General features: G+C 34.8%; 2 protein-coding genes across 7 annotated transcripts in view; one reads left to right on the top strand and one right to left on the bottom strand.

Annotated features, from left to right (window-relative positions):
• LOC107041239 (segmentation protein cap'n'collar) overlaps positions 1–22,667 on the bottom strand; it is a 97,461-nt gene that overhangs the window by 12,349 nt on the left and 62,445 nt on the right. For 4 of the 6 annotated variants that reach the window (XM_015261688.1, XM_015261689.1, XM_015261692.1 and 1 more), the window contains exons 6-7: positions 11,418–11,646; positions 11,114–11,338 (exon numbers count right to left, since the gene is read on the bottom strand). In XM_015261688.1, coding sequence (XP_015117174.1) covers positions 11,114–11,338; positions 11,418–11,646 — 454 coding nt within the window. The remainder of the gene's footprint in view (positions 1–11,113; positions 11,339–11,417; positions 11,647–22,667) is intronic. The other 2 variants (XM_015261690.1, XM_015261691.1) reach the window with 2 other exon arrangements.
• On the top strand, positions 4,159–10,850 carry LOC107041241 (ATP-dependent RNA helicase vasa). The gene is made up of 4 exons (XM_015261695.2): positions 4,159–4,384; positions 5,843–5,913; positions 7,871–9,637; positions 10,554–10,850. Exons 2-4 carry the CDS (start codon positions 5,857–5,859, stop codon positions 10,602–10,604), a joined length of 1,875 nt encoding a protein of 624 aa, XP_015117181.1. The 5' UTR covers positions 4,159–4,384; positions 5,843–5,856; the 3' UTR covers positions 10,605–10,850.

Genomic DNA, 22,667 nt, shown 5'->3' with positions numbered 1-22,667 from the left:
AATTCCTGTTATCTCATTACCTCAAATCCTACGATTTTGATCGTTATTATTCGTTTATTTATTTCAAAAACAGTTGATTATAGAAGAAAACATCATAAGACTTTTTTGGAGCTCATAAAATTCCCTACAAAAAATGTTTCACAACGTTTTCCCCTAGAACCACTCATTAACAACATAATTAACGATTCAAAAAATGTAAAAATTCCTGTTATCTCATTACCTCAAATCCTACGATTTTGATCGTTATTATTCGTTTATTTATCTCAAAAACAGTTGATTATAGAAGAAAACATCATTAGACTTTTTGGGAGCTGATAAAATTATCTACAAAAAATATTTTACAACGTTTTCCCCTAGAACCACTCATTACCAACATAATTAACGATTCAAAAAATGTAAAAATTCCTGTTATCTCATTACCTCAAATCCTACGATTTTGATCGTTATTATTCGTCTATTTATCTCAAAAACAGTTGATTATAGAAGAAAACATCATAAGACTTTTTTGGAGCTCATAAAATTCCCTACAAAAAATGTTTCACAACGTTTTCCCCTAGAACCACTCATTACCAACATAATTAACGATTCAAAAAATGTAAAAATTCCTGTTATCTCATTACCTCAAATCCTACGATTTTGATCGTTATTATTCGTCTATTTATCTCAAAAACAGTTGATTATAGAAGAAAACATCATAAGACTTTTTTGGAGCTCATAAAATTCTCTACAAAAAATGTTTCACAACGTTTTCCCCTAGAACCACTCATTAACAACATAATTAACGATTCAAAAAATGTAAAAATTCCTGTTATCTCATTACCTCAAATCCTACGATTTTGATCGTTATTATTCGTTTATTTATTTCAAAAACAGTTGATTATGGAAGAAAACATCATAAGACTTTTTTGGAGCTCATAAAATTCCCTACAAAAACGGTTTTACAACGTTTTCCCCTAGAACCACTCATTAACAAGATAATTAACGATTCAATAAAATGGGAAAAATCCTGTTATCTCATTACCTTAAATCCTACGATTTTTATCATTATTATTTGGTTATTTATCTCAAAAACGAGTGATTATGGAAGAAAACATCATTAGACTTTCTTGTAGCTGATAAAATTCTCTACAAAAAATGTTTTACAACGTTTTCCCCTAGAACCACTCATTAACAACATAATTAACGATTCAAAAAATATAAAAATTCCTGTTATCTCATTACCTCAAATTCTACGAGTTTGATCATTATTATTGTGGGGAAATTTTTCCGGGGTGTCATGAGAGGCCCTTTTCTCGGGACTGGAACAAAGAAGATCTTATGCGGGGGACCACCAGCGCCATAAAATAAACATTCGAAGTATTGGATACTTCGGCGACGCAGGTCAGAATTTCTCGTCTAAACAAATGACNACATTCGAAGTATTGGATACCTCGGCGACGCAGGCCAGGAATTCTCGTCTAAACAAATGACGAATGCAGCGTTGTAAATGACGAATACAGCGTTGACGATGAGGGATACGGCGTTGAAGATCTCCACTGGGAAGTGGAGATCGAGTCAATTTTTGCCCAGCAACGAGGGCGAGAGCACATCGAACTATCTTTTTCGATTATTCCTTGAGATCATTAATTTATGTTTGCATTCCACATTACTATTATTGTCAAGCAGTTTTATAATATACCACGGATTATTTTATAGTGAAAAGGATTATTTTAGTGAACTTATTCTAATACTCCCACACATCTTTCAAATATTTACTACATTATTTGGTTATTTATCTCAAAAACGAGTGATTATGGAAGAAAACATCATTAGACTTTCTTGTAGCTGATAAAATTCTCTACAAAAAATGTTTTACAACGTTTTCCCCTAGAACCACTCATTAACAATATAATTAACGATTCAATAAAATGTAAAAAATCCTGTTATTACCTCAAATCCTACGATTTTGATCGTTATTACTCGTTAATTTATCTCAGAAACAGTCGATTATAGAAGAAAACATCATTAGACTTTTTGGGAGCTGATAAAATTCTCTACAAAAAGTGTTCTACAACATTTTCCCCTACAATCCCTCATTACCAACATAATTAACGATTCAAAAAAATGTAAAAAATCCTGTTATCTTATTACCTCAAATCCTACGATTTTGATCATCATTATTCGTTTATTTGTCTCAAAAACAGTTGATTATAGAAGAAAACATCATTAGACTTTTTGGGAGCTGATAAAATTCTCTACAAAAAGTGTCCTACAAGATTTGTCCCTTGAACCACTCATTAACAACATAATTAACGATTCCAAAAATGTAAAAATTCCTGTTATCTCATTACCTCAAATTTTACGAGTTTGATCATTACTATTTGTTTATTTTTCTCAAAAACGAGTGATCATGGAAGAAAACACCATGAGACTTTTTTGGAGCTGATAAAATTCTCTACAAAAAATCTTTCACAACGTTTTCCCCTAGAGCCACTCATTACCAACATAATTAACGATTCAATAAAATGTCAAAAATCCTGTTATTACCTCAAATCCTATGATTTTGATCGTTATTACTCGTTTATTTATCTCAAAAACAGTCGATTGTAGAAGAAAACATCATTAGACTTTTTGGGAGCTGATAAAATTCTCTACAAAAACTGTCTTACAACATTTTCCCCTACAACCCCTCATTACCAACATAATTAACAATTCAACAAAAAAATCGCCTATTTTCAGTCAAATTAAGAGTATCAAGGGTCAGAATAAGGATTATGGGGGTCATATGGGGGTTGGCGAGCGGAGTCAGTTCCCTAGTTGATTATTAAAATTCGTCGAGACGTCCTGCCAAATCAGAATGAAAAATGATGTATGAATTACTTATTATTAGAACGAAATTCCTGAGAATCCATTCGAATCCATTCGAATCTCTCCGATCTTTACTGCGACTTCTTTTTCGATCGATGTTGACGAGAGCGGAGTTATGCTCGACTTATGTTTTCCGAGTACATCAGCGGAGGATTCGAGCGTTTATATGTTCTAGCGAACGCGATGACTCAGCGCGTGAGGCATGATCTCGATGGAAAATAAAAACGATTGCCATCTTCAATTCTTTCGATGAAAATTTAACTCTTTGTAATAAAACTAGAGGTGTTGGAGACCTTTCACTCGATTGCGAATTGTTTGGGAATACTTGAGATGTTGACATTTTATTCTCAATATCGAAATACGATGGGACGTGAGGAAAAGTGGGAACGCAACGAGAGAATTGAATACATAACAGAAATGAAGTTATTTCCAGTTTTTACGTTTGCTTGGGGAATAGACGCCCTTTATTCTCGAGCTATCAACATTTCAATTCTGGGTCTCATGTTATATTCCGTAATGACAGACAAACTCCAAGGATATTTTCGAATGAAATAAAAACGTCAAATGAGAGAAATTGAAAATTTTTGGTAGACGAAAAAAATTGGGTGTAGACCATCGCCAATAACTCGGAATTGACAGAGTGAAAATTCTCAATTTTTTTTTCATTTTCAAGGTATTTCTGTGGACTTTAAAATGACACCGGACTCATCTAAATCGCATCATTCATTCCCTAGATATAAAAGATTCAACAAAATGCGTTCAATCAAACATTCTCCAAAATCAAATGAAAAAGCATTAAGAGTAACTGCAAATATCTCTGGATCGGCAGAGTCAAAATTCCCGATTTTTTTTCATTGTCGAGATATTTTCATCGTCTCTAAAACGAGACCCGACTCATCCAAATCGCATCATCAATTCCAAAGATATCAAACATTAAACAATTCCATTACTTCCCACCTTAAAAAACAGTAAACTCAAAAAAAATCTAAATCCTTTACCTCAATATTTTCACCCGCAGCCTGCGAATATCTCCACTCACAACCCCTCAAAGTCGATCCCGAGAACCCCCGGAGAGATGCAAAAAATATCCGCGCAATTTTTCCCCCGTAATGCCGAATAAATTCTGCAATTAATTCCGTGAATTCTCGTAATTATTCTTCGCTGCTGTCCACACCGGCAGCACTAATCAGTCCTCCATCGCTCCCCCTGCGTGCGACGGTGCGCGAATGTCCCTTCGGCCAATCGGAGCCCTCGAAACTGTATCGAAGTTGGCAGCATTTGCCGGGAGATGCCCCCCGATCGTTCAGGATACGAAAATTCTCGCGGGACGCCAGCCACATCGTCTCGAGCCCTTGGGATCGCCGGTCGAACCCTCGTGCCATCATCATTTTCCGCACCCCTTGGACCGCACAATCGCCCATTTTACCTTCGAAATTACCCCTCGAGGGTCTCGATCACCAGTGACATTCCGGGGAACTTCAACAGGACCGGCTCATCCTGAGGAGAATTTTTGTGCGCATTTTTTTTACGACGAGACGTAAGTTTACCAAGTTCCATCGTCATTCCATTGTTCTTGGGGGGCTTCAGTGCCGGCACGTGGTGTATTCCCCCGACTCTCTACGGTTTTTGGCATCTCAGAGGTGAAAAAGTGGTTTATCTCGCGTTGAAATTCAGAAGAGGTCGATAATGCTCGATTATTGGTAGTTTTCGGGATTTTTTGGTGGGTTTTTTCGACGATTGGGGACGTGTGATGGGCGGAAAGTCTAGAGTCTTTTGTTCTTCGTGAAAATTGGCACTTTGAGATCAGTAATAATGGATGTGCTTCAATTATTATCGGGTGTCAGGACTTTTTCGGGGGTTTTTTGCGAGTTTTTTGGCGGGGCGAGTGGACAAATTCGGATTCTTTTGTTTTCTGGGGAGAAATTAATGTTTCATGTCCGGTGATGATTGATTTTTCGGGGGTTTTTCGAGATTTTCGACCTGCGACAAGTGAAAAAATTGATATGCTTTGGTTATTTTTTTCGATAAAAATTAGCACTCAAAGGTGCAGTCTCAATTATTGCTTGTTTTTGCGATTTTTTCATCGCTTTTTTTGCATTTTTGCCGTGACAAATGGAACAAATACAAATTTATTTTTTTTCCGTGAAAATCAGGGCTTAAAGTTCATTAATAGTTGATTAATCTCAATCTTTAGCGATTTTTGCGACTTGTTTTCGAGATTTTCAATTTGACGAATGAAAAATCCAGATTTATGCTTTTTCCATGACAATTAAGACTTAATTAGTCTCGGTCATTATTGATTTTTGCGTTTTTTTCAAAAATGTTCGACTTGACCAGTGAAAAAAATTCGGATTCTTAATCCTCCATAGAAATCAGGACTAAAGTTCATTAATAATTGATAAGATTCAATTTCCATTGATTTTTATGATTTTTTAATCGTTTTTTTTCTCGAAATTTTCAACTTATCGAGTGAAAAATCTCGAATTATCAATTGTTCATAAAAGTGAACACGTAAAATTAATTAATAATTAATATTTTTCAATGTTTTTTTTTCAAAAATTGTTGACGCAGCAAGTGAAAAAATCCAGAATTATTAATTTTCCACGAAAATTAATATTTGAAATTCATTAATAATTAATGAGTCTCGATTTTTTTAATTTTTTCGATGTGAAACTACCCCGGCCATATTAAAATTGTCAAACAATTGATGTCGTTTAAACCTCTGACGATTGAGCCATCATTTTTTTTCCGTTGTATTTGTTTTTTCGTTCCTTTGTCCTGAATCATTGAACGCCCTGAGTGTGGTCTAGTTTTGTTTACATTGGGGTGTGTGAAGTGCCGCATTTCATGGGCTTCCCCCAACCCCCTCCCCCTCCTGCCCCCCTTTCCGAAGATTTTTCTCAGTAAACTCTTTGTTCTGTGGCATGTGCCAGTGCTGCTTTCCCCCGGTGGAATATTTTCATTTTGTCATTTGGTGTTTTTCGTTGTGCTCAAGGTTAATTTGAAGACATGGCTGACGAATGGGAGGACGAGCCGGCTTTTGATCCACCAAAGAGTGCATCTTCGGTAATTATAACGATTATTCAACGTTTTCTGATCATTTTTTTCGGACAATTACTTCAAGAATTTTTTTTACAATTTTGGGAAGACTGGAATTTATGATATTATTAGAGCGACACGATTTGATAAAATTAAACGTGATTTAATTACGAGGAAACAAAAATAAAAATGATCATGAGTAATAAAATAACGCCTTTTTGAAATCAATCACTGAAAAATGATTATCAAAGTATAAACATGACTTGAATTTTAGAGATTAAAATGTGAAATAAATTCTGAACGAAATCAATGTGAATAGAAACATTCCGGTAATAAAAATTTCGAACGCCCTGGAATTTACTCAATGATAGAATTATAGAAATATAGAGGACGAAATTTAATGGCGAGAAAAAAAAATTGGAATGATCACTAGTAATAAAATAAATACTTTTTAATATAAATCAGTGCCAAGTTGTCAAAAAATAATTACTGAAGTAGTATAAATTAACTTGAATTTTGAGGATTAAAATGTGAAATAAATTCTGAACGAGATTAATACGAATAGAAACATTCCGGTAATGTTTTGGACAGACGTGAATTTATTAAGGATATCCAAGTACTTTGGCTATTTTTCAAAACCTCTCAATAATTCGCCATTCTACTGAACGGAAAATTATTTTTTTCATCAGTTCTTCCAAGAATAAAAGAAGTTAATAAACAAAAATTCATAAAACAAAAATATTTAATTAAAAAAAAATTCTTTGCTTGAATTGCGTCAAATAGTCGTTTTTCGATGGGTTCATTTTGCCGCAGTCTCCCCTATTTAAAAACAACGAACCTTAAAAAAAAAATTTCCTGCATAAAGTAATTCGATTAATCCCGAACACTTACGATTTTTCAAATTTTTCTCACGCAATTTTATTTAAGGATGTTTAGCCATTTTCAGAAATTTTTCTTTCATGTTCAAACACATATGAGGCTGACTTCTTTGATATAAAAAAAAATAATCGCAATAGTCTCGCCAGAAATAAATAAACAAATTTTTCCTCATACCCCGGGTCTTATGGAATTTATGTTGAAATTTATAATTCACCTACTAGAAGCCTAAAAATAAAAATAGAAGGCAATATGCAAAACTATACCGAATCGAATGGTCAGCAAAAATGTCTGATTGGCTGAAATCCGAGTGAGAAAAATAATCAAGATAAATGGAAAAGCTTCACCTCTCAGTTGAAAAAAAACTCAATTCAGTAGCGAAGTGGTAAAGCGGTTTAAGTCGACTTATCTCCCCGCTGAGTTTTTGAGGAATATTTTGGAATCTAAGGAAGATAGCGAAATTTCCGTAATAACATTTATTGTAGCTCTCAGTCGGCTCTACAAAAAAAAAATTACAAATTTTTCTTTTAGATTCAAACACATATGAGGCTAACTTCTTTGATATTAAAAAAAAAATAATCGCAATAGTCTCGCCAGAAATAAATAAACAAATTTTTCCTCATACCTCAGGTTTTATGGGATTTATGTTGAAAGTTATAATTCACCTACTAGAAGCCTAAAAATAAAAATAGAAGGCAATATGCAAAACTATACCGAATCGAATGGTCAGCAAAAATGTCTGATTGGCTGAAATCCGAGTGAGAAAAATAATCAAGATAAATGGAAAAGCTTCACCTCTCAGTTGAAAAAAAACTCAATTCAGTAGCGAAGTGGTAAAGCGGTTTAAGTCGACTTATCTCCCCGCTGAGTTTTTGAGGAATATTTTGGAATCTAAGGAAGATAGCGAAATTTCCGTCATAACATTTATTGTAGCTCTCAGTCGGCTCTACAAAAAAGGTAACAACAAAAATTTTGCTATCTCCCTTAGCTTCCGAGATATTCATTGAAAACTGATCAATCGTCAAACTTGACTTATACCGTTTTGCCACTTTGCCCCTGATTTTTCCCGAATCCCCGCGATTTCGGACAAACATGCTCAAAATTTCAGTTCGCGGAAGGAAAGACCTACAGTCGAGGCCGGGGTTACTCGGCCCCAGCGGAGTCGAACGACGACGACTGGGGTTCAGGCCAGCAGAACCAGTCCTCTGGTTTCGGCACCAGTGAAGACAGTTACGACAACGACATCCGTGGGGACTCAGACCGTCGGGGTCGGGGAGGAAGAGGTCGAGGTCGCGGCCGCGGTCGTGGCCGTGGTGGTCGCGACGGTGACGGTGACGGCGGACGTCGTCGTTACGACAACGACGAGAACGGCTTCGACAACGATCGCGACGAAGGCAGACACAACCGCCACAATGACGACGACACGAGACGTCGCAAGCGAAAGGAGGACGGCGACGAGAACGGCGACAAGACCGAGGACGGTGAGGAGAAGAAGCTCCCAGTGACGTACATTCCCCCCGAGCGTTCCGAGGACGACATGTTCACACCCCAGAACACAGCGGGCATAAACTTCGACAACTACAACAGCATCGAGGTGAAGATATCAGGGGAGAATTCAGTGCCACCAGTCCGTAGCTTCGAGGAGCTCAAGCTGAGAACAATTCTGATGGAGAATATCAAGAAGTCTGGGTACACGAAGGCGACCCCAGTGCAGAAGCACGCAATCCCGAATATTCTGAACGGTCGAGACCTGATGGCCTGCGCCCAGACTGGATCAGGAAAGACAGCAGCCTTCCTGATCCCAATAATTCAGAAGCTCCTGGCGGACCCCAAGGAGAGAATTCTCACTGGACGTGGCTGCCAGCCCCAGGTGGTGATTCTGTCGCCAACTCGAGAGCTCACTGACCAGATCTACGGAGAGGCTCTGAAATTCTCCAAGGACACTGTCGTCAAGTGTGCAGCTGTGTACGGTGGGGTGAAGACCACTCACCAGGGGGATCGTCTTAGAAATGGGGTGGACATTGTGGTGGCAACCCCAGGGAGGCTCAAGGACTTCGTAAATCATGGGAGGATCAACTTCTTGTCGGTTCGGTTTGTCGTGCTGGATGAGGCTGACAGGATGCTGGACCAGGGCTTCCTGCCTGATATGGAGAGCATTCTGAATCACTCGACGATGGTGCCCAGTGGGGAGAGGCAGACACTCATGTTCTCTGCCACCTTCAGTCCTGAGGTGCAGGTCCTCTGTGCCAAGTATTTGAGTGAGTACTTGTTCCTCACTGTTGGGATCATTGGAGCTGCCAGCAAGGACGTTGAACAGATTATTTACGAGGTTGAGAAGAGGCACAAGAAGCCAAAGCTCAAGGAGATTCTCGACGAGCACAAGGATCTGCTGAATGCTGGGGCTGATAGTTCGGTGAAAATACTCATCTTCGTGGAGACGAAGAGGAATGCTGATTACATCGCTGCTTATCTCTGTGAGTGCGACTTTCCAACCACCAGCATTCATGGGGACAGACTCCAGATGGAGAGGGAACTGGCGCTCTCCGATTTTCGAAGTGGAAGGAAGCCCATTCTGGTGGCAACTTCCCTTGCTGCCAGGGGATTGGACATCAGGAATGTCACTCATGTCATTAATTATGATCTGCCAAAGGCCTCGGAGGAGTATGTCCACAGGATTGGACGCACTGGACGTGTCGGGAACAAGGGGAAGGCCTCCAGCTTCTATGATCCAATGCAGGATGCGGCTATGAGGCATGAACTTGTCCAGATTCTTACTAATGCTGATCAGCCTGTTCCTGACTTCTTGAGAGGGGGAGGGGGACAGTTTGGGGATGCTAGGGCTGGCAATGCCTTTGGAGGATATGACATTCGTAATGTAAGTGGCTTGGGTCGAATTCGGTTTTTGAAATGGGGATTTTTAAGTTTGCTGGTGGTTTTCTGGCTTCGATGGTTTGGTAAATATTTATTAAAGTGGAGAAAGGTTGATAATGATTTTGTTTATGAGTTTTTTAATATCAAGATCTTTAGATTTAATGAAATTAGCCATTCTTTTGAAAAATTGAAGGTTTTTATGGAAAAATAATTAATTGTGAGAGGAATGAGCCCATTTTTTTTTGTAAATTATTTTTTCAGTCGAGTCTTGGAATCGAGATAAAATGGCGATTTTTTATGAGGATTCTTTTAGGGAACATAAGAGCTATAGAAAAGATTTTTATGGAAATTTTGCTATATTTATTATTCATAGATATTTATAACAAAAAAGAAACTCAAAATTGTTAAAGGAAAGCATTTTTTTTTTAGTTTGTGGTGACTGCTTTACAATTGAAAATGGATATCAATTTTTTTATAAGAATTTTTTTATATCTTTTATTTTTCACTGAAAAAAATTTGCAGTAGAAAATAAAAACCATAAAAAAATCCTTATAAATGAATTGATATCCATTTTAAATTCTGAAATATTCACTGTAAACTAGAAAAAAATGTTCTTGCCATTCAAAATTTAGATTTTTTTTTCTCTATTTTATCTAATCTTCTATTTCTCATTTTTATAAAAAAAAATCTAATTTCTTTGTTTAAAATATTTTCATAAAAAACTTTAAACTGTGAATAAAAATAATGAATTTTTAATAATTATCTTGGTATCTAAACAGGACAGGAAATTTCTCAAAGAAAATTTTTTAATTTAAAAATTTTTCAACTCCATCAAATTGTATTAAAAATTTGAATAATCTGAATTAACGACAGATTCACCCGTGAATTTTTCCTCGAACACCTTTTTTTCATTGTTTCAGAATGCCGGAGGAGGGGGTGGGGGTGCTAACGAGCCAGAAGAGGAGTGGTAAACCCGTTCATCACCATTCTCCCACAATCTTTATTCTTAATTATCATTTAAACCATTTAAGCAATAACATATTTAATTTCTTCCACAAGAGTTTTTTTCATTTACTATTTGAAGTTTAAAAAATGAAGATTTTATCGTGTAAAATCTTTCTCGGTTGACCGAACGCTGTAGTTCACGTACTAATAATGTATTACCCACGTCGACGATAATAGTTTATTATAATCAATAAAAAATGATAAAAATACAATTTTCGTAGTCTGAGGTGAAAGGGTTTAAATCAAAACAAAGTCCAAAAAAAAATTAATGGCAAAACTTTTTCATTTTATCAACAATTCAGCGATTTAAAATTTTTTTTTCAGAAACTAAAAATAAATTGAATAATTTTTTAAGGAAAAAAATGTTTCATCAACAATTGAATGATTTTAAAAATGTCAAAAGAGTTCGTTCTGCCCCACTTTCTCCTGCAGACTCGGAATTAATATAAAATAATCTTCAAGATCTTGTACTCACTCTCATTGACTCCCATATCCATCAATGCAAAGTCCTCTTCAGTGAGTAGAGAAGAGAAGAGAGTCTCGGAGGATTGATTCATGGAGTCTGTCGTTGGTGTTTGGTAATACATCATGTCACTGGGTTCAGATTTGTATGCCCCAGTGTTCTCAGGTCCCATGGGTTCACTGCTGTTGGTGAGATTCATCGATGTGGCAACTGCTGATCCAAAATTCGATGGACCACCTGAATGTTCGAGGAATTTAGTTGTCAAAGAATATAGGGAAAATTGTTTTGAGAAATCATTGGACTCGTTTTTCCTTACCAACATGGTGGTATGGGCCAGTGGAGTTGAGATCGCCCACTGGGGGGGCCAGGGTGGCGTTGTGCAGCAGTACATTACGCTGGGCGTCGTAATGACTGTGATGACTTATACCGTGACCTGGGTAGGGATGGGCTGGGTGGGTGAAGTGGTCTGGGGTCGTCAGGAACGTCGACAGGTCTGGCCATCTCTGGTCCATGCTCATGGTGCGCATAAATGGTGGCACACGACCCTGTGAACAATAAAAAAAGAGATTAAGTAAATTTATTTGGTCAGAGATTTGTGGTTGGATGCGGTTTTTGTGAGAATTGTTAGAGATACGAAAAAACGTCACGAGACAAATTTGTTCTTCATGAAGAGACGAACATTTTGTGTCCGAACATTTTTGTCGTATCTCCAACGACAGATGACATAGGCACGGGTAAACAACTTTAACGAGATAATGATCAATTAATTCGTTAGAGGAACATTTTTTTTATTCAATTTCAGCGAGAACTGTTGGAGATACGAAAAAATGTCAGAGAACAAACTTGTACTTCTCAAAAAGACGAAGATTTTGTTTCCGAACATTTTTGGCGTATCTCCAACACTTGACCCCAGAAATTACAAAATGAAAAATATTTTTTTGCTTTCATTGATTTCCTTCACTCATTACTTTGTTATTAATGCCTTCAAATCAAAAGTATGAGAGACAAATAGAATTTTTTGTTTAAATGAAATATCTTCTGGCGAAGGTAATTCAAGAGATTTCACTCGAATTAAACAAAATAAAACGATAATACATTTTTACATAACTAACGAGCCTCGAACATTCACCCGTTATGTTTGAACCATTGTGTCTGTCAGGTGTCAACTAGACGGACGTGAGACCCCCCGCTGCATGTGTGTGGGTGCAACTCAGTTTGAAAAAAAGGTATCCACAGAAGAGAAGGGGCCCCAATATTATTAATAGTCTTTGAGAATCTACGTGTTGGGATTTGAATCATTAATCATCCTTAGACGAGAGATTTCCTATCATATTATCGTGAATACATACTTGAGGTAATCCAAGTGCTACAGGTTCATGACGATCACACTGTAGATCTGGAGATTTTCAATTACCAAATTTTTTTCACGTAATTCAATTCAAAAATTAAAAAAAAATCGCACGTCATCAGCATTACCGAAATTACATTTTACAGCGCGTAAGATTATTTCCATTTTTTTTTCTTATAAATAATTAAGAGAAACGGCTGCCATGAAGGATGTGTGGGGTATTCCAGATGTGAACAAATTTACGATTTTTAATTAATAAAAATTATTTTCGCGATGGAAAATTGATTGTTTATAAATTCGTTGGGGTATTCAGTGACTTTATAAATCGTATCAATCGGTAATAATTCGTATTACACAATTTTTTAATATAATATGACTTTGTGAAATTAATATATCATGAATCATTCACAAAAAATCGACTTTCTAATTTTTTTCAGATGAGAAGAAAGTCTCCTAACGCTTAAAAATAGGAAATCTAGTTGGGACGAGGAAGCGTTTAAATAATGAAATGATTAATATTGTTTTAATTGGATAGATTGATGTAATTGAAGGTAATAATGGGATTATGAAATTTTTTTCTAACGTTGAAAAATGGAAAATTAAAATTTCGGACATGGAAAAATCGAAATTTTGGGGACAGTTGATCAGTAATTTTCAGAAAAGGAACATTTCATTTGATTTTGAGGGGAGAAGATGATTAAATTCTGGAATTCACTGGAAGTTCGAGAATAAATTCACTAAATTTTCCTGATTTCAATTAATTTTCATTCAATAATTGAACTAAAATTTGCATTTTCCCTTGATTTTTCTGCAGAATTTTGCATTTTCAATGACGAAATTCCTTGAAATGTCAGTGAAGCTTCAGTTACTGAGGACTGCCAAAAAAAATTGAAATTGAATTTCATTAAATTTGAAACATCAATGAAATTCTAAATGTTTAAGCAGTAAGACGACCAGAATTTCCCGACTTCCTTGAAATTTCATTTCAAACCTGAATATTCAGTTTCAATCTACGCGGAATTTCCAATTATTTGCAAATTCAAGAATATGTTTACCAGAATTTTTCTGATTTCCATTAATCTTCATGGAATAATTGATCTGAAATTTAAAGTTTCCTATCATTTCTCCATAAAGTAATGAAATTTCAATGACAAAATTCTTCAAAATTTCAATGAAACTTTACTTAATGAAGAAGTGGCAAATCCTGTCGAAAAAATTGAAATTTCAATGACATTCCAATTTTTGAAATTGCACTAAGACGAGGATTTCCTTAATTCCTTGTATTTCCCATAAAAACTTGAATATTGAATATCCAATGACACAAAATTCACCCGAATTTTCCTGACTTCATAAATTTTCATAGAATAATTGAGCTCAAATTGACAGTTTCCCTCGATTTGTCCATTCGATTTTGGATTTTGAGAGACGAAATTCCGTGAAATTTGATTGGAAATGTCATCGAAATTTTTTATCCAATCTCTCGATTGAGTGTAAGTGCGGTAGGCTGTATGTAATGTTCTTGGCAGTGACTCTAATGCACCACGGTATATGAAGCAAGAAGAAGATGAATAGGTAAAGGCTGCCGAGTTGCGGATTGTTGTTGGGTGCATCAATCAGTGGAGATGCGCGCAATCTGCGGTGCGCGACGCCTTTACGACAAGAGAATTCTCGCTTGTCAGCGCATCTGCTGTGTATCCAGGGGAAAATGTAGGCCGAGATGTCTTACAATCATCGTTTTATCCATTATTTTTTACAACTTCTCTTCATCGTGCTGTCACTAATGTTCAAGATCCTGAGTAATATGTAAGAGTTTCCGGAAGGCCGGGGGGGAAACCCAACGAGGCCATCGGGTAATTCGCAATTTTTCACATTAATCTTCCTCGAGACGAAGATTATTTCATTGAATTCGTTAATTCGTTGGTGGCACATTTTTTTAGAGATTTGACTGGCATTAATTTGACGACATTAATGGGGAGGACGGGAAATTGTCCCAGAAACTTGATTTATGCGTGAGGTAAAGGATGATAATGCGAGGAGATGAGAAAATGTTGGTCGGGAAAAATGAAATTTAATTAGAAAACCTATCGAATTCAATAGAAAATTCTATTTAATTCTTATTGAACTTTCCATTCATTTTTGCCGGATTCCATTAAAAAATTCCCCAGCTTCCCGTTTTTTGAAAATTGTATTACAAAATATAATAAGTATTCTTTAGAAGAATCAATAGAATTTAATTTTGATATTCAACTTATTTTATTGAGATATTTTCTACAGAAATTCCTCTGAAAAAGTTTACCAATTTTTTCGTTTAATTTTTTCAACGAAAAAAAGAGACTTGAATGAAGAAAAGAAGAAAGATGTGGAAAATTTGTCATTAAAAAAAAAGTATTATATACAAAAATTTTTATTGAATTTTCTTTTAGTTTTTGGCCGATTCCATCAAAAAATTCTGCAGCTTTGCCTTTTTTTTAACAGAAAATATGTTAAGAAAAATCGCTATAATTTGATGGTCCACACAATTTATTCTACTGAGATATTTTCAACAGAAATAACTCTGTTCAATATTTCCAAATTTTTTGTTTAATTCTTTCAATAAAAATAGAATAATTTTTTGGCCGATTCTATTAAAAAAATCTGTAGCTTAGCGTTTTTTTTCAACAGAAATATTCAGCAGAAAATATTCTTTTGAAGAATCAATACAATTTAATTTTTCTACACAACTTATTCTATTGAGATTTTTTCTATAGTAATTCCCCTGAAAAAATTATTATTATAAATTTATTTGTTTGATTCTCCTCAATGACAAAAGAACAAAAATTGAGTGAAAAAATTTACCAAATTGATGTAGTAGAATTAATATAGAAAAAGTTGTACAGAAAGATAAAACTCGACTGATTTTTCCATAAAATAGCTTCTACTGAAAATTTTCTACTGAAAAAAGCAAAAACACTAGAAATCTTCAATAAAATCAGGCAAAAGCCAATGGAAGTCCAATAATAATGGAATAGATTTTTTCGCACAAATGGGAATGAGGGGAAATTGTGCCAGAAATGTGATTTATGCACGAGTGTAAACCCGGAGAGGATGGTAATGCGAGCGCAAGAGTGGGAGCAATCTTAGGCTCGTGAAACCGAGGAAGGAAGGAAGATATCGGACGCAAGGTGCCAGATGGCTGAGGAGAACTGTCGAGGACCTTCTAGGCCACTCGAAGCGCCATTTCCTCCTTCTGGAGTCGACGCTGGCAGGTAGGGTGGTCCTAAAGACGGGAAAACGGGAATTAAATGATGGAGGATGACCGTTAGATGAGAGGGTTCTCCTTGGAGATGATTCATTTGTGAAGTGGTGGTTTTTCCTGGGACTGGAGGGGGTACACTGAGAGAAAAAAAAATATTTCTTCCCAAACAAGTCGAGTTTGAAAGCAAAAAATTTTCTTATTGTTAAATTTGATCATTTTTGACTGATAATTCCAGTAGACTTCTTTATCAGTTTTTTAATGGTTTCTTTTTTTATTTTTTTATTAAATTTCCATCATTTTTTATGATTTTTTTAATTTTCTGAGAATTTCGTCATTGAAAGTTGAAAATTTTATGGAAACTGTAAAGTCCGGTTCAATTAGCTCAAATCAGAAAAAAATCAAATAAATGTATTCTTAAATCTTAAATTAACAGAAAATTTAGCGAAACTAGGTACTAAATTTCTGTTTTGATTGAAAAATAATTTCAGAACATTTTTTTCTGAAATTGAATAAAATGTTTTTTATTCCAAAGCAAAGGCATATTAAATCCGTGAGTTTTTTTCTATAATTAATTTTATCTAAAAGTGTATTTGTCCGGATAAATTTTCTCAACTACAACAATTCTCTCTCGACAATTTTTCCTCTAAAAACTATTGTTCAATTCCAACATTAAATATTTTTCCAATAATTTCTAATAATATGAAACCATGAAATACTTCATCCTTTATCAGTTTTTTAATGTTAAAAAAAAATTAAATTTCGATTAGTTTTCATGAATTTGTTAAGATTTTCTTAATTTTTTTTTCAATTCTGAAATTCTAAAGAATTTTGTCATTGAAAATCAGGAAAATTCAACGGAATTTGATATTAAAAATTCATATGTTGATTAAAATCAATTTGACAATAATATTTTTGTTCTCAAATTTTCATAAAAAGTTTTTTATTCCAAAGGAAATTCATGTTAACCCCATGAGTTTTTTAAAATTAATAGATTTGTTCAGTGTTTTTGTCTATAAAAATTTTCTCAACTACAAAAATTACCTCTCAACATTTGTCGAGAGTGTAACCCGACGACACTTGACACTTGTCAGGATCGATCAACTTGTCAACTCAATCAAGGGATCGCTAGTCTCGATCCCTCAGTAAACCCTGACGTCGTGTTTTCTCAACGTGGGGCAACGAATGAGAGCTGCGATGGGAAAGTTTTCAATGAAAACATTGGTGCAAGGAATTAGGACCTGCGCCATCGGCCAACAGGTGAGCATGAGAATATTTTCACTAAACGAGGATTCCTTCCCGTTAAAGATAGCCGCGCAGGAAGCGGCTCAATCCTCAAACCTTCATCCAATTTTTTCTCTCACTCTTTTATTTGTATTATTTTGTGCTGCATTTTTCGTGTTTTTGAGGAGGAATTCCGTTTCACGTGTTAACGTAAACTTCCATTATGCATTTCACAGCGCATAAGTCCAACAGATGCTCTCAGGAATCCTGTGGAGGTGCTGTAAACACGTCTCCCGTCGCGTTTTCTCGTTTTCTTGAAAGTACATTTTCATGCGGAAACTGTGTAAAGTACTGTAACCAATTTAAATTGACATGTGTTTTGTGGATTTGATAACTTCATCGATGAAGTTCATTCGAGAGATGGAAAATTGTTCAGATGAAATCGCATGGAAATATTTTAAGTTATTTATTTTGAAAAAAAAAATTGATAAAATGAAAACTGAAATTTTTAAAGAGTCTATAGACTTTCTCAAATCGAAATTGCTAAAATAATGAAATTGAAACATTTTGAGAAATTCCCATTCAATCTTCAATAACTAGAAAAGCGAAGACTCAAATTTTCCATTTTTTTCATTTTCAAGATATTTATTCAACTTTTGAATTGGACAAGTCGGTACAATTTATGCTATTGAGATATTTTTTATAGAATTTCCTCGACTCAAATTTCCTAATTTTTTTTCATTCTATTTTTCTTTGCATCAAGAAAATCAAATTAAAAAAATAGAAAAATTGAGCTGAAGAAATTCTATAGAAAATATTTCAATAGAATAAGTTCTACAGAAAAATTCACTAGAATTCGATCTTTCTATTCTGTTCTATTGAAATGTTAAATTCTATTAAAATGAAAAAAAAAATGAAAAAAATTTCAAATGAAAAAATTTTTGTGATTCTCTTGAAATGTTGAATAGAATCGGCCAAAAACTGCTAGAAAGTTCAATAGAAATTCAATAGAATTGTCCAGAGAATTCGCCAGGTTTTTCTATTAATGTTTTTGAAAAAAAAAAAATTACTTGAATTAAAATTTTTAGAAAAAACTCTTTAAGCGCTTTTCGAAAATTTCACGTTAAAAAAAAATTAAAAAGAATCCTGCAGACGTGCTGACGATGCATGAGACGAAATTTCCTCAATTATTTTATGAAAATTTCCCAATCGATGATTCATCATCATTAATCCTCGCTCCCTAATGATAATAACCACCAGCTCCTTCCAAGAATTTATTAAAGATTGAATTAACACCAGAGGCATGAAGGAAGCACCTAATGTCGCATCACCACGGTGTAATCCCCCACCGGTGTCTCCTAATGCCCCATCCCCAGCTTCTCTTAATTTCTATTATCAATTCCCCCGGAGGTATTTCACCTGCATTTATCAGGAGTCCTTTCTCACGACTCCCTTTGCCCTTTCCTTCTCATTCACCATGTCATGAAGTTGAGGAATTGTAACTCGAGGAGTGGAAACGCACTCCTGTTGTGTGTAAATATTGTGGCCAGGTCGAAAGGATCCTTCAGACCACCACTCAACTCCTCGACGCCTCGGTTCTGAGTAAATAAGTGAATATCGCGAGCAAATAATGTGGGACTGCATTTCATACGAGTGTCGTGAAGGATTCAGCGAGAATGAGGGAGAATATTTGTTGGAGTGGATTATCTTGATGACGATCAACAAATGTCGATAAAAATTCCGGGGAGAACTTTATTATTGTGTGAAGGAGGATTAATTATTCCGGAGATATTGACCGGATTCGAATTATGCGCCGAAACTGTGTTTAGATAAATATTTTTCAATATTTTTCCGTGAAAATAGTCGAGAAAATTGGAATAGGAGGGATCAGGAGAATTTTAGTACAGTGACGCCACCGTAAGGAGGCGTAGTGGCTGAACGTGACCTATAGATACTCTACATCGCTCTGTTTAGAGTGAATTATTCAATTATTCAATTGAAATTTTGGTCATAACCATAAATTATGTCTATCAGATATCAATCAAATTAGGTTTTGCCCACTCGAGTCAAATTCCGAGCACTTCAATTTTCAATCTTTAAAAAACATGAAATACCAATTGAATAAAGGGCCGTTAAGTCCCACAATTTTCAACAAAAATTTCAGTAAGAATTGAACAGAATTTTTGACAGAAGTCCAATAAAATTAGATTATCTTCATGGTGATCAACGAATGTCGACGGAAATTCCAGTGAAAATTGCATTATTGTCTCCAGGGGGATTACTTATTGCTGAAAGATTAACCTGACTCGAATTTTGAACCAGTAATCTATTTAAGTAAATATTTCTCAACATTTTTCCTTCAGAATATTCAAGAAAATTAAAATAGGGGGGTTATGAACATTTTAATCCAGAGACGCCACCGCAAGGTGGCGCTCCAGCGGAATACAACCCCGAAATACTCTTCTTCACTCTGTTTAAAGAGAGAAAGAGGGTCTGAAAATATTCAATCGAATGTTCATCTCCAACCAGAATTGTTATCTACCAAAAGCTCTCATAATTTTCAACAGGAATTGATGAAAGAAGCAAGTAGAGTTTTTTACAGAACGCACCAGGTTCTTCCACTTCACTTTTCCATACTTGATTCAATTGAATAATTTAAAGAAAACGACGTCTTCGTGACATTTTAAATGTTACAAAAAATGGATAAGATTCAGTGCAAAAAAAACATGCAAAGATAATTTTTCAATTGTTTTATGACTAACAAATATCCCCACTGCCCCTCACACCCGCCTCCAAATCGACCCAAGGTGAGTCCAGTGTTATGATCACTTCTACACTCGTTAATTACGGCTCATCTTTCGCGCTCCAGCATCATAATCTCATGATTTATGTCCCTCGAGAAATAACGCCCTACCGAAAAACCCAGGTGGAGCCTTGCAAAGAAGACCGGTAGTCAGTTAAGAAGCCAAATGAAAATGAGATCTGAAAGAAATTACCCCAAGGAAGAAGCAAACTGACTTGAAAAAAAAAACCCATAATGCTAGGGCTATGAAATAGCACGTAATTTTAATCGATTCTGTGAAAAATCAGCTATCACACGAGCTGAATCAAGGTGGATTTTATGAGCCCACAAAGAATCCTCCTCGAGGGCTTTCGAAAAAAACATCACGGGTAATGAATGTTCCGCAACGAGGTGTAGTACTGGGATTCAACGATAATATACGACGGTAGAATTTCGCCCGGGGATAAGTAACAACAAACGCTGGAACTCGTGAGGATCATAGAAATCCCAGGATCTAATAATTTTATGGCCTCCAATATTTAAAATTTTTGTAAATTCCTTCACTGACGCCTTGCGAATGGTAAATTTTTGCGAATGGTAAATTCGCAAACGGCAGTAATTATTTATTTGAATCAAATAGATCTCAATTTGTTATCCAAACATGAACTTGATCATTCCTTGCATTTTTATTCATATGAAAAAATCAGTGTTTAATTATTAAAAAAATCTCGTAATTCAAATGAATGTTATTAATTAGAAATGTAATCATTGTTCAAATTGCGAAGAGAACGCATTTATTAAGATTAATAATTTTTTATTTGGATCGAATATTTAAATTATTCAGAATAATTTATTTATTTCATAAATTCTTTTACTGACGGCTACCCAACGAATCACAATTTTTTTTTGAATAATAATCATGTGAATAGATTGAATGAAAAATTTTAAAATAAATATTTTTTTCTTTCAACTGAAGATTTCATTAGCTAAAAATGAAATAATTGTTTAGACCACGAGAATAAATTTATTAAAAATAAGTAAAATAAAATAAATAAAATATTTTGAAAAAGTTTTTCAATTAAAAAAAATATGATAAAAAATTTTTTATGAAAATTAACACGTAAGTTTATTTATTTTCAACAAAAATATCGTTTTGTTCGATTCAAATGCGTTATTTCTCCAGTTGAAGCTCATGCACGTGGTTGGAGAGCACTACAAGGCAATTACCCCGAGAAAAGGAATAAAATATAACGCACAAATGTCATTTTGATAGAAGACAGCTGGTCGGAGTTGTCGGACAAAATGAATTTCAAGGCGCAACGAATGATTCTAAATTGCGGTTTACTTTACATTCGACTGTACCTCATAGAAAAAAATAGATTTTCACTTGTACTTGTTGCAGGGCAAAATGGTAATCCTCGGGACGGTTAATTACAACTTGGGCCCACGGGTGGTCTCCACTCCCTGTCAAAACCTTGTGGCTAGACCAATGGTCGAGGTCACTTAGGCGACGCAAATTATCGGATTTTCAACTGTGAAAAGCCACAACAGGAGAGTGTACCTGTCGTTACCTCTTGGGTAAATACGCGGTGGGATCCGTTGGTTCCACTGACAAATTTTCGGAATTTATGGGGGACTGGAAGTGGAGAATATCCGGAGGGTCAGTTCTTGCAATGAAATTTGTTTCTCTTAGAAAATTATATTTTTTAAAGTTTAATCATTGACTTTTTTAATTATCAATTTTTTAAATTTAATTTTGCAAGAATAATTTTTGTAATTCGTATATAATTAGCTAAATTACATTTCGAAACATCTTTGTTAAATTCCTTCTTCACAAATAAATACTGTGGATAATTCAACTTTTTCATTGTGAATATAAATAAATTCATTCTAATAAATTTAATTTATTAGAATAAATAAAATAAAATAAAAGATTAGATTAGATTGAATTTATTAGAATAAATTTATTTATTGATTTAAAAAAATTTGTCTTAATTTCTTAAATTTCCTTTCAATTTGCCTCTTCATAAATAAATCCTGAAAATCATTCTTCAACTTTTATAATTGTAAAAATTAATAAATTAAGTTCAATGCATGAAACTGATTTATTAATTAAAAAAAAATTTATCTCTTCTTCAATGCCACGAATGTCAAATTCTATTTGATGAGAATTAATGAAGGCCAGTTGCATGTTACACAGCTGTAAACAATCGATCAAATGATTAATTGTTAATTACTACTGAAGCCTTCGGTCCTTTTTCCCCTCTTCATCAGATTCAAATAAACTTGGAATCGGTTTATTCGTTGGGACATTCCCTATCAGCTTCCCGGATTATTTTTTATGAATACCAATAAAAAATTATGATTATCCATCGGTTTCGACACGTGAAAATATTACTGTGAAAATAAAACCATAAAGAGATGGGAAATTGTATAGAATGTTTCAAACAGGAACTAGGTAATGATCCCAATGGCATTGAAATCGAATGAAAACTGTAGCTATTAAAAAAGTTTTAGGTTCTGTCATTAGCGGTATTTCGCAACCTCAACGAATGTCAGACGATATTGATCATTAAATCGATGAATCTCAGTTGTGTTTCATTCGGAACAATATAATCAAGTGGAATTTGTTGTTGTTTGCAGTAAAAAAGAGAAACAAAATCTTTTTTTGTCGAGTTAAAATTTTTTTCAACACTCAAAGTTAAATCCTAGACCTCTCATTTAAAAAACGAAACATAATTTTCAATTTTCAGCCGTTGAAATTTTGTTTAAATCTCAAAAAAATTAAAAAACTTGACTTTTTAAGGAAAATTGATCAAATAATTAAAAATCTCGATTTTTTCCGGATTGGGACGGTTTACAACTCGGGCCTTCAATTGAAAACCCCAGTTGAAGACCCGAGTTTGTAGCAAAGATGTCAGACAAGATATGAATGTTTTTTTGGGCTCAAACGAAAGAGCGGGTCGAGAAATGGCGTGCT

This window comes from Diachasma alloeum, unplaced genomic scaffold (genome assembly GCF_001412515.2).
Source record: "Diachasma alloeum isolate Michigan unplaced genomic scaffold, Dall2.0 Dall_scaffold_00359, whole genome shotgun sequence".
In the NCBI taxonomy this organism is placed as follows: domain Eukaryota; kingdom Metazoa; phylum Arthropoda; class Insecta; order Hymenoptera; family Braconidae; genus Diachasma; species Diachasma alloeum.
The sequence above is the reverse complement of the archived record's forward strand: the minus strand, read 5'-3'. Positions and strand labels throughout refer to the sequence as shown.

Excerpts from the sequence above, each read along its gene's own strand:
- LOC107041241 (XM_015261695.2), top strand. The coding sequence starts at position 5,857 with ATGGCTGACGAATGGGAGGACGAGCCGGCTTTTGATCCACCAAAGAGT. Across the intron at positions 5,914-7,870 it reads CACCAAAGAGTGCATCTTCG|TTCGCGGAAGGAAAGACCTA; the intron begins GTAATTATAACG and ends TCAAAATTTCAG. Across the intron at positions 9,638-10,553 it reads GAGGATATGACATTCGTAAT|AATGCCGGAGGAGGGGGTGG; the intron begins GTAAGTGGCTTG and ends TCATTGTTTCAG.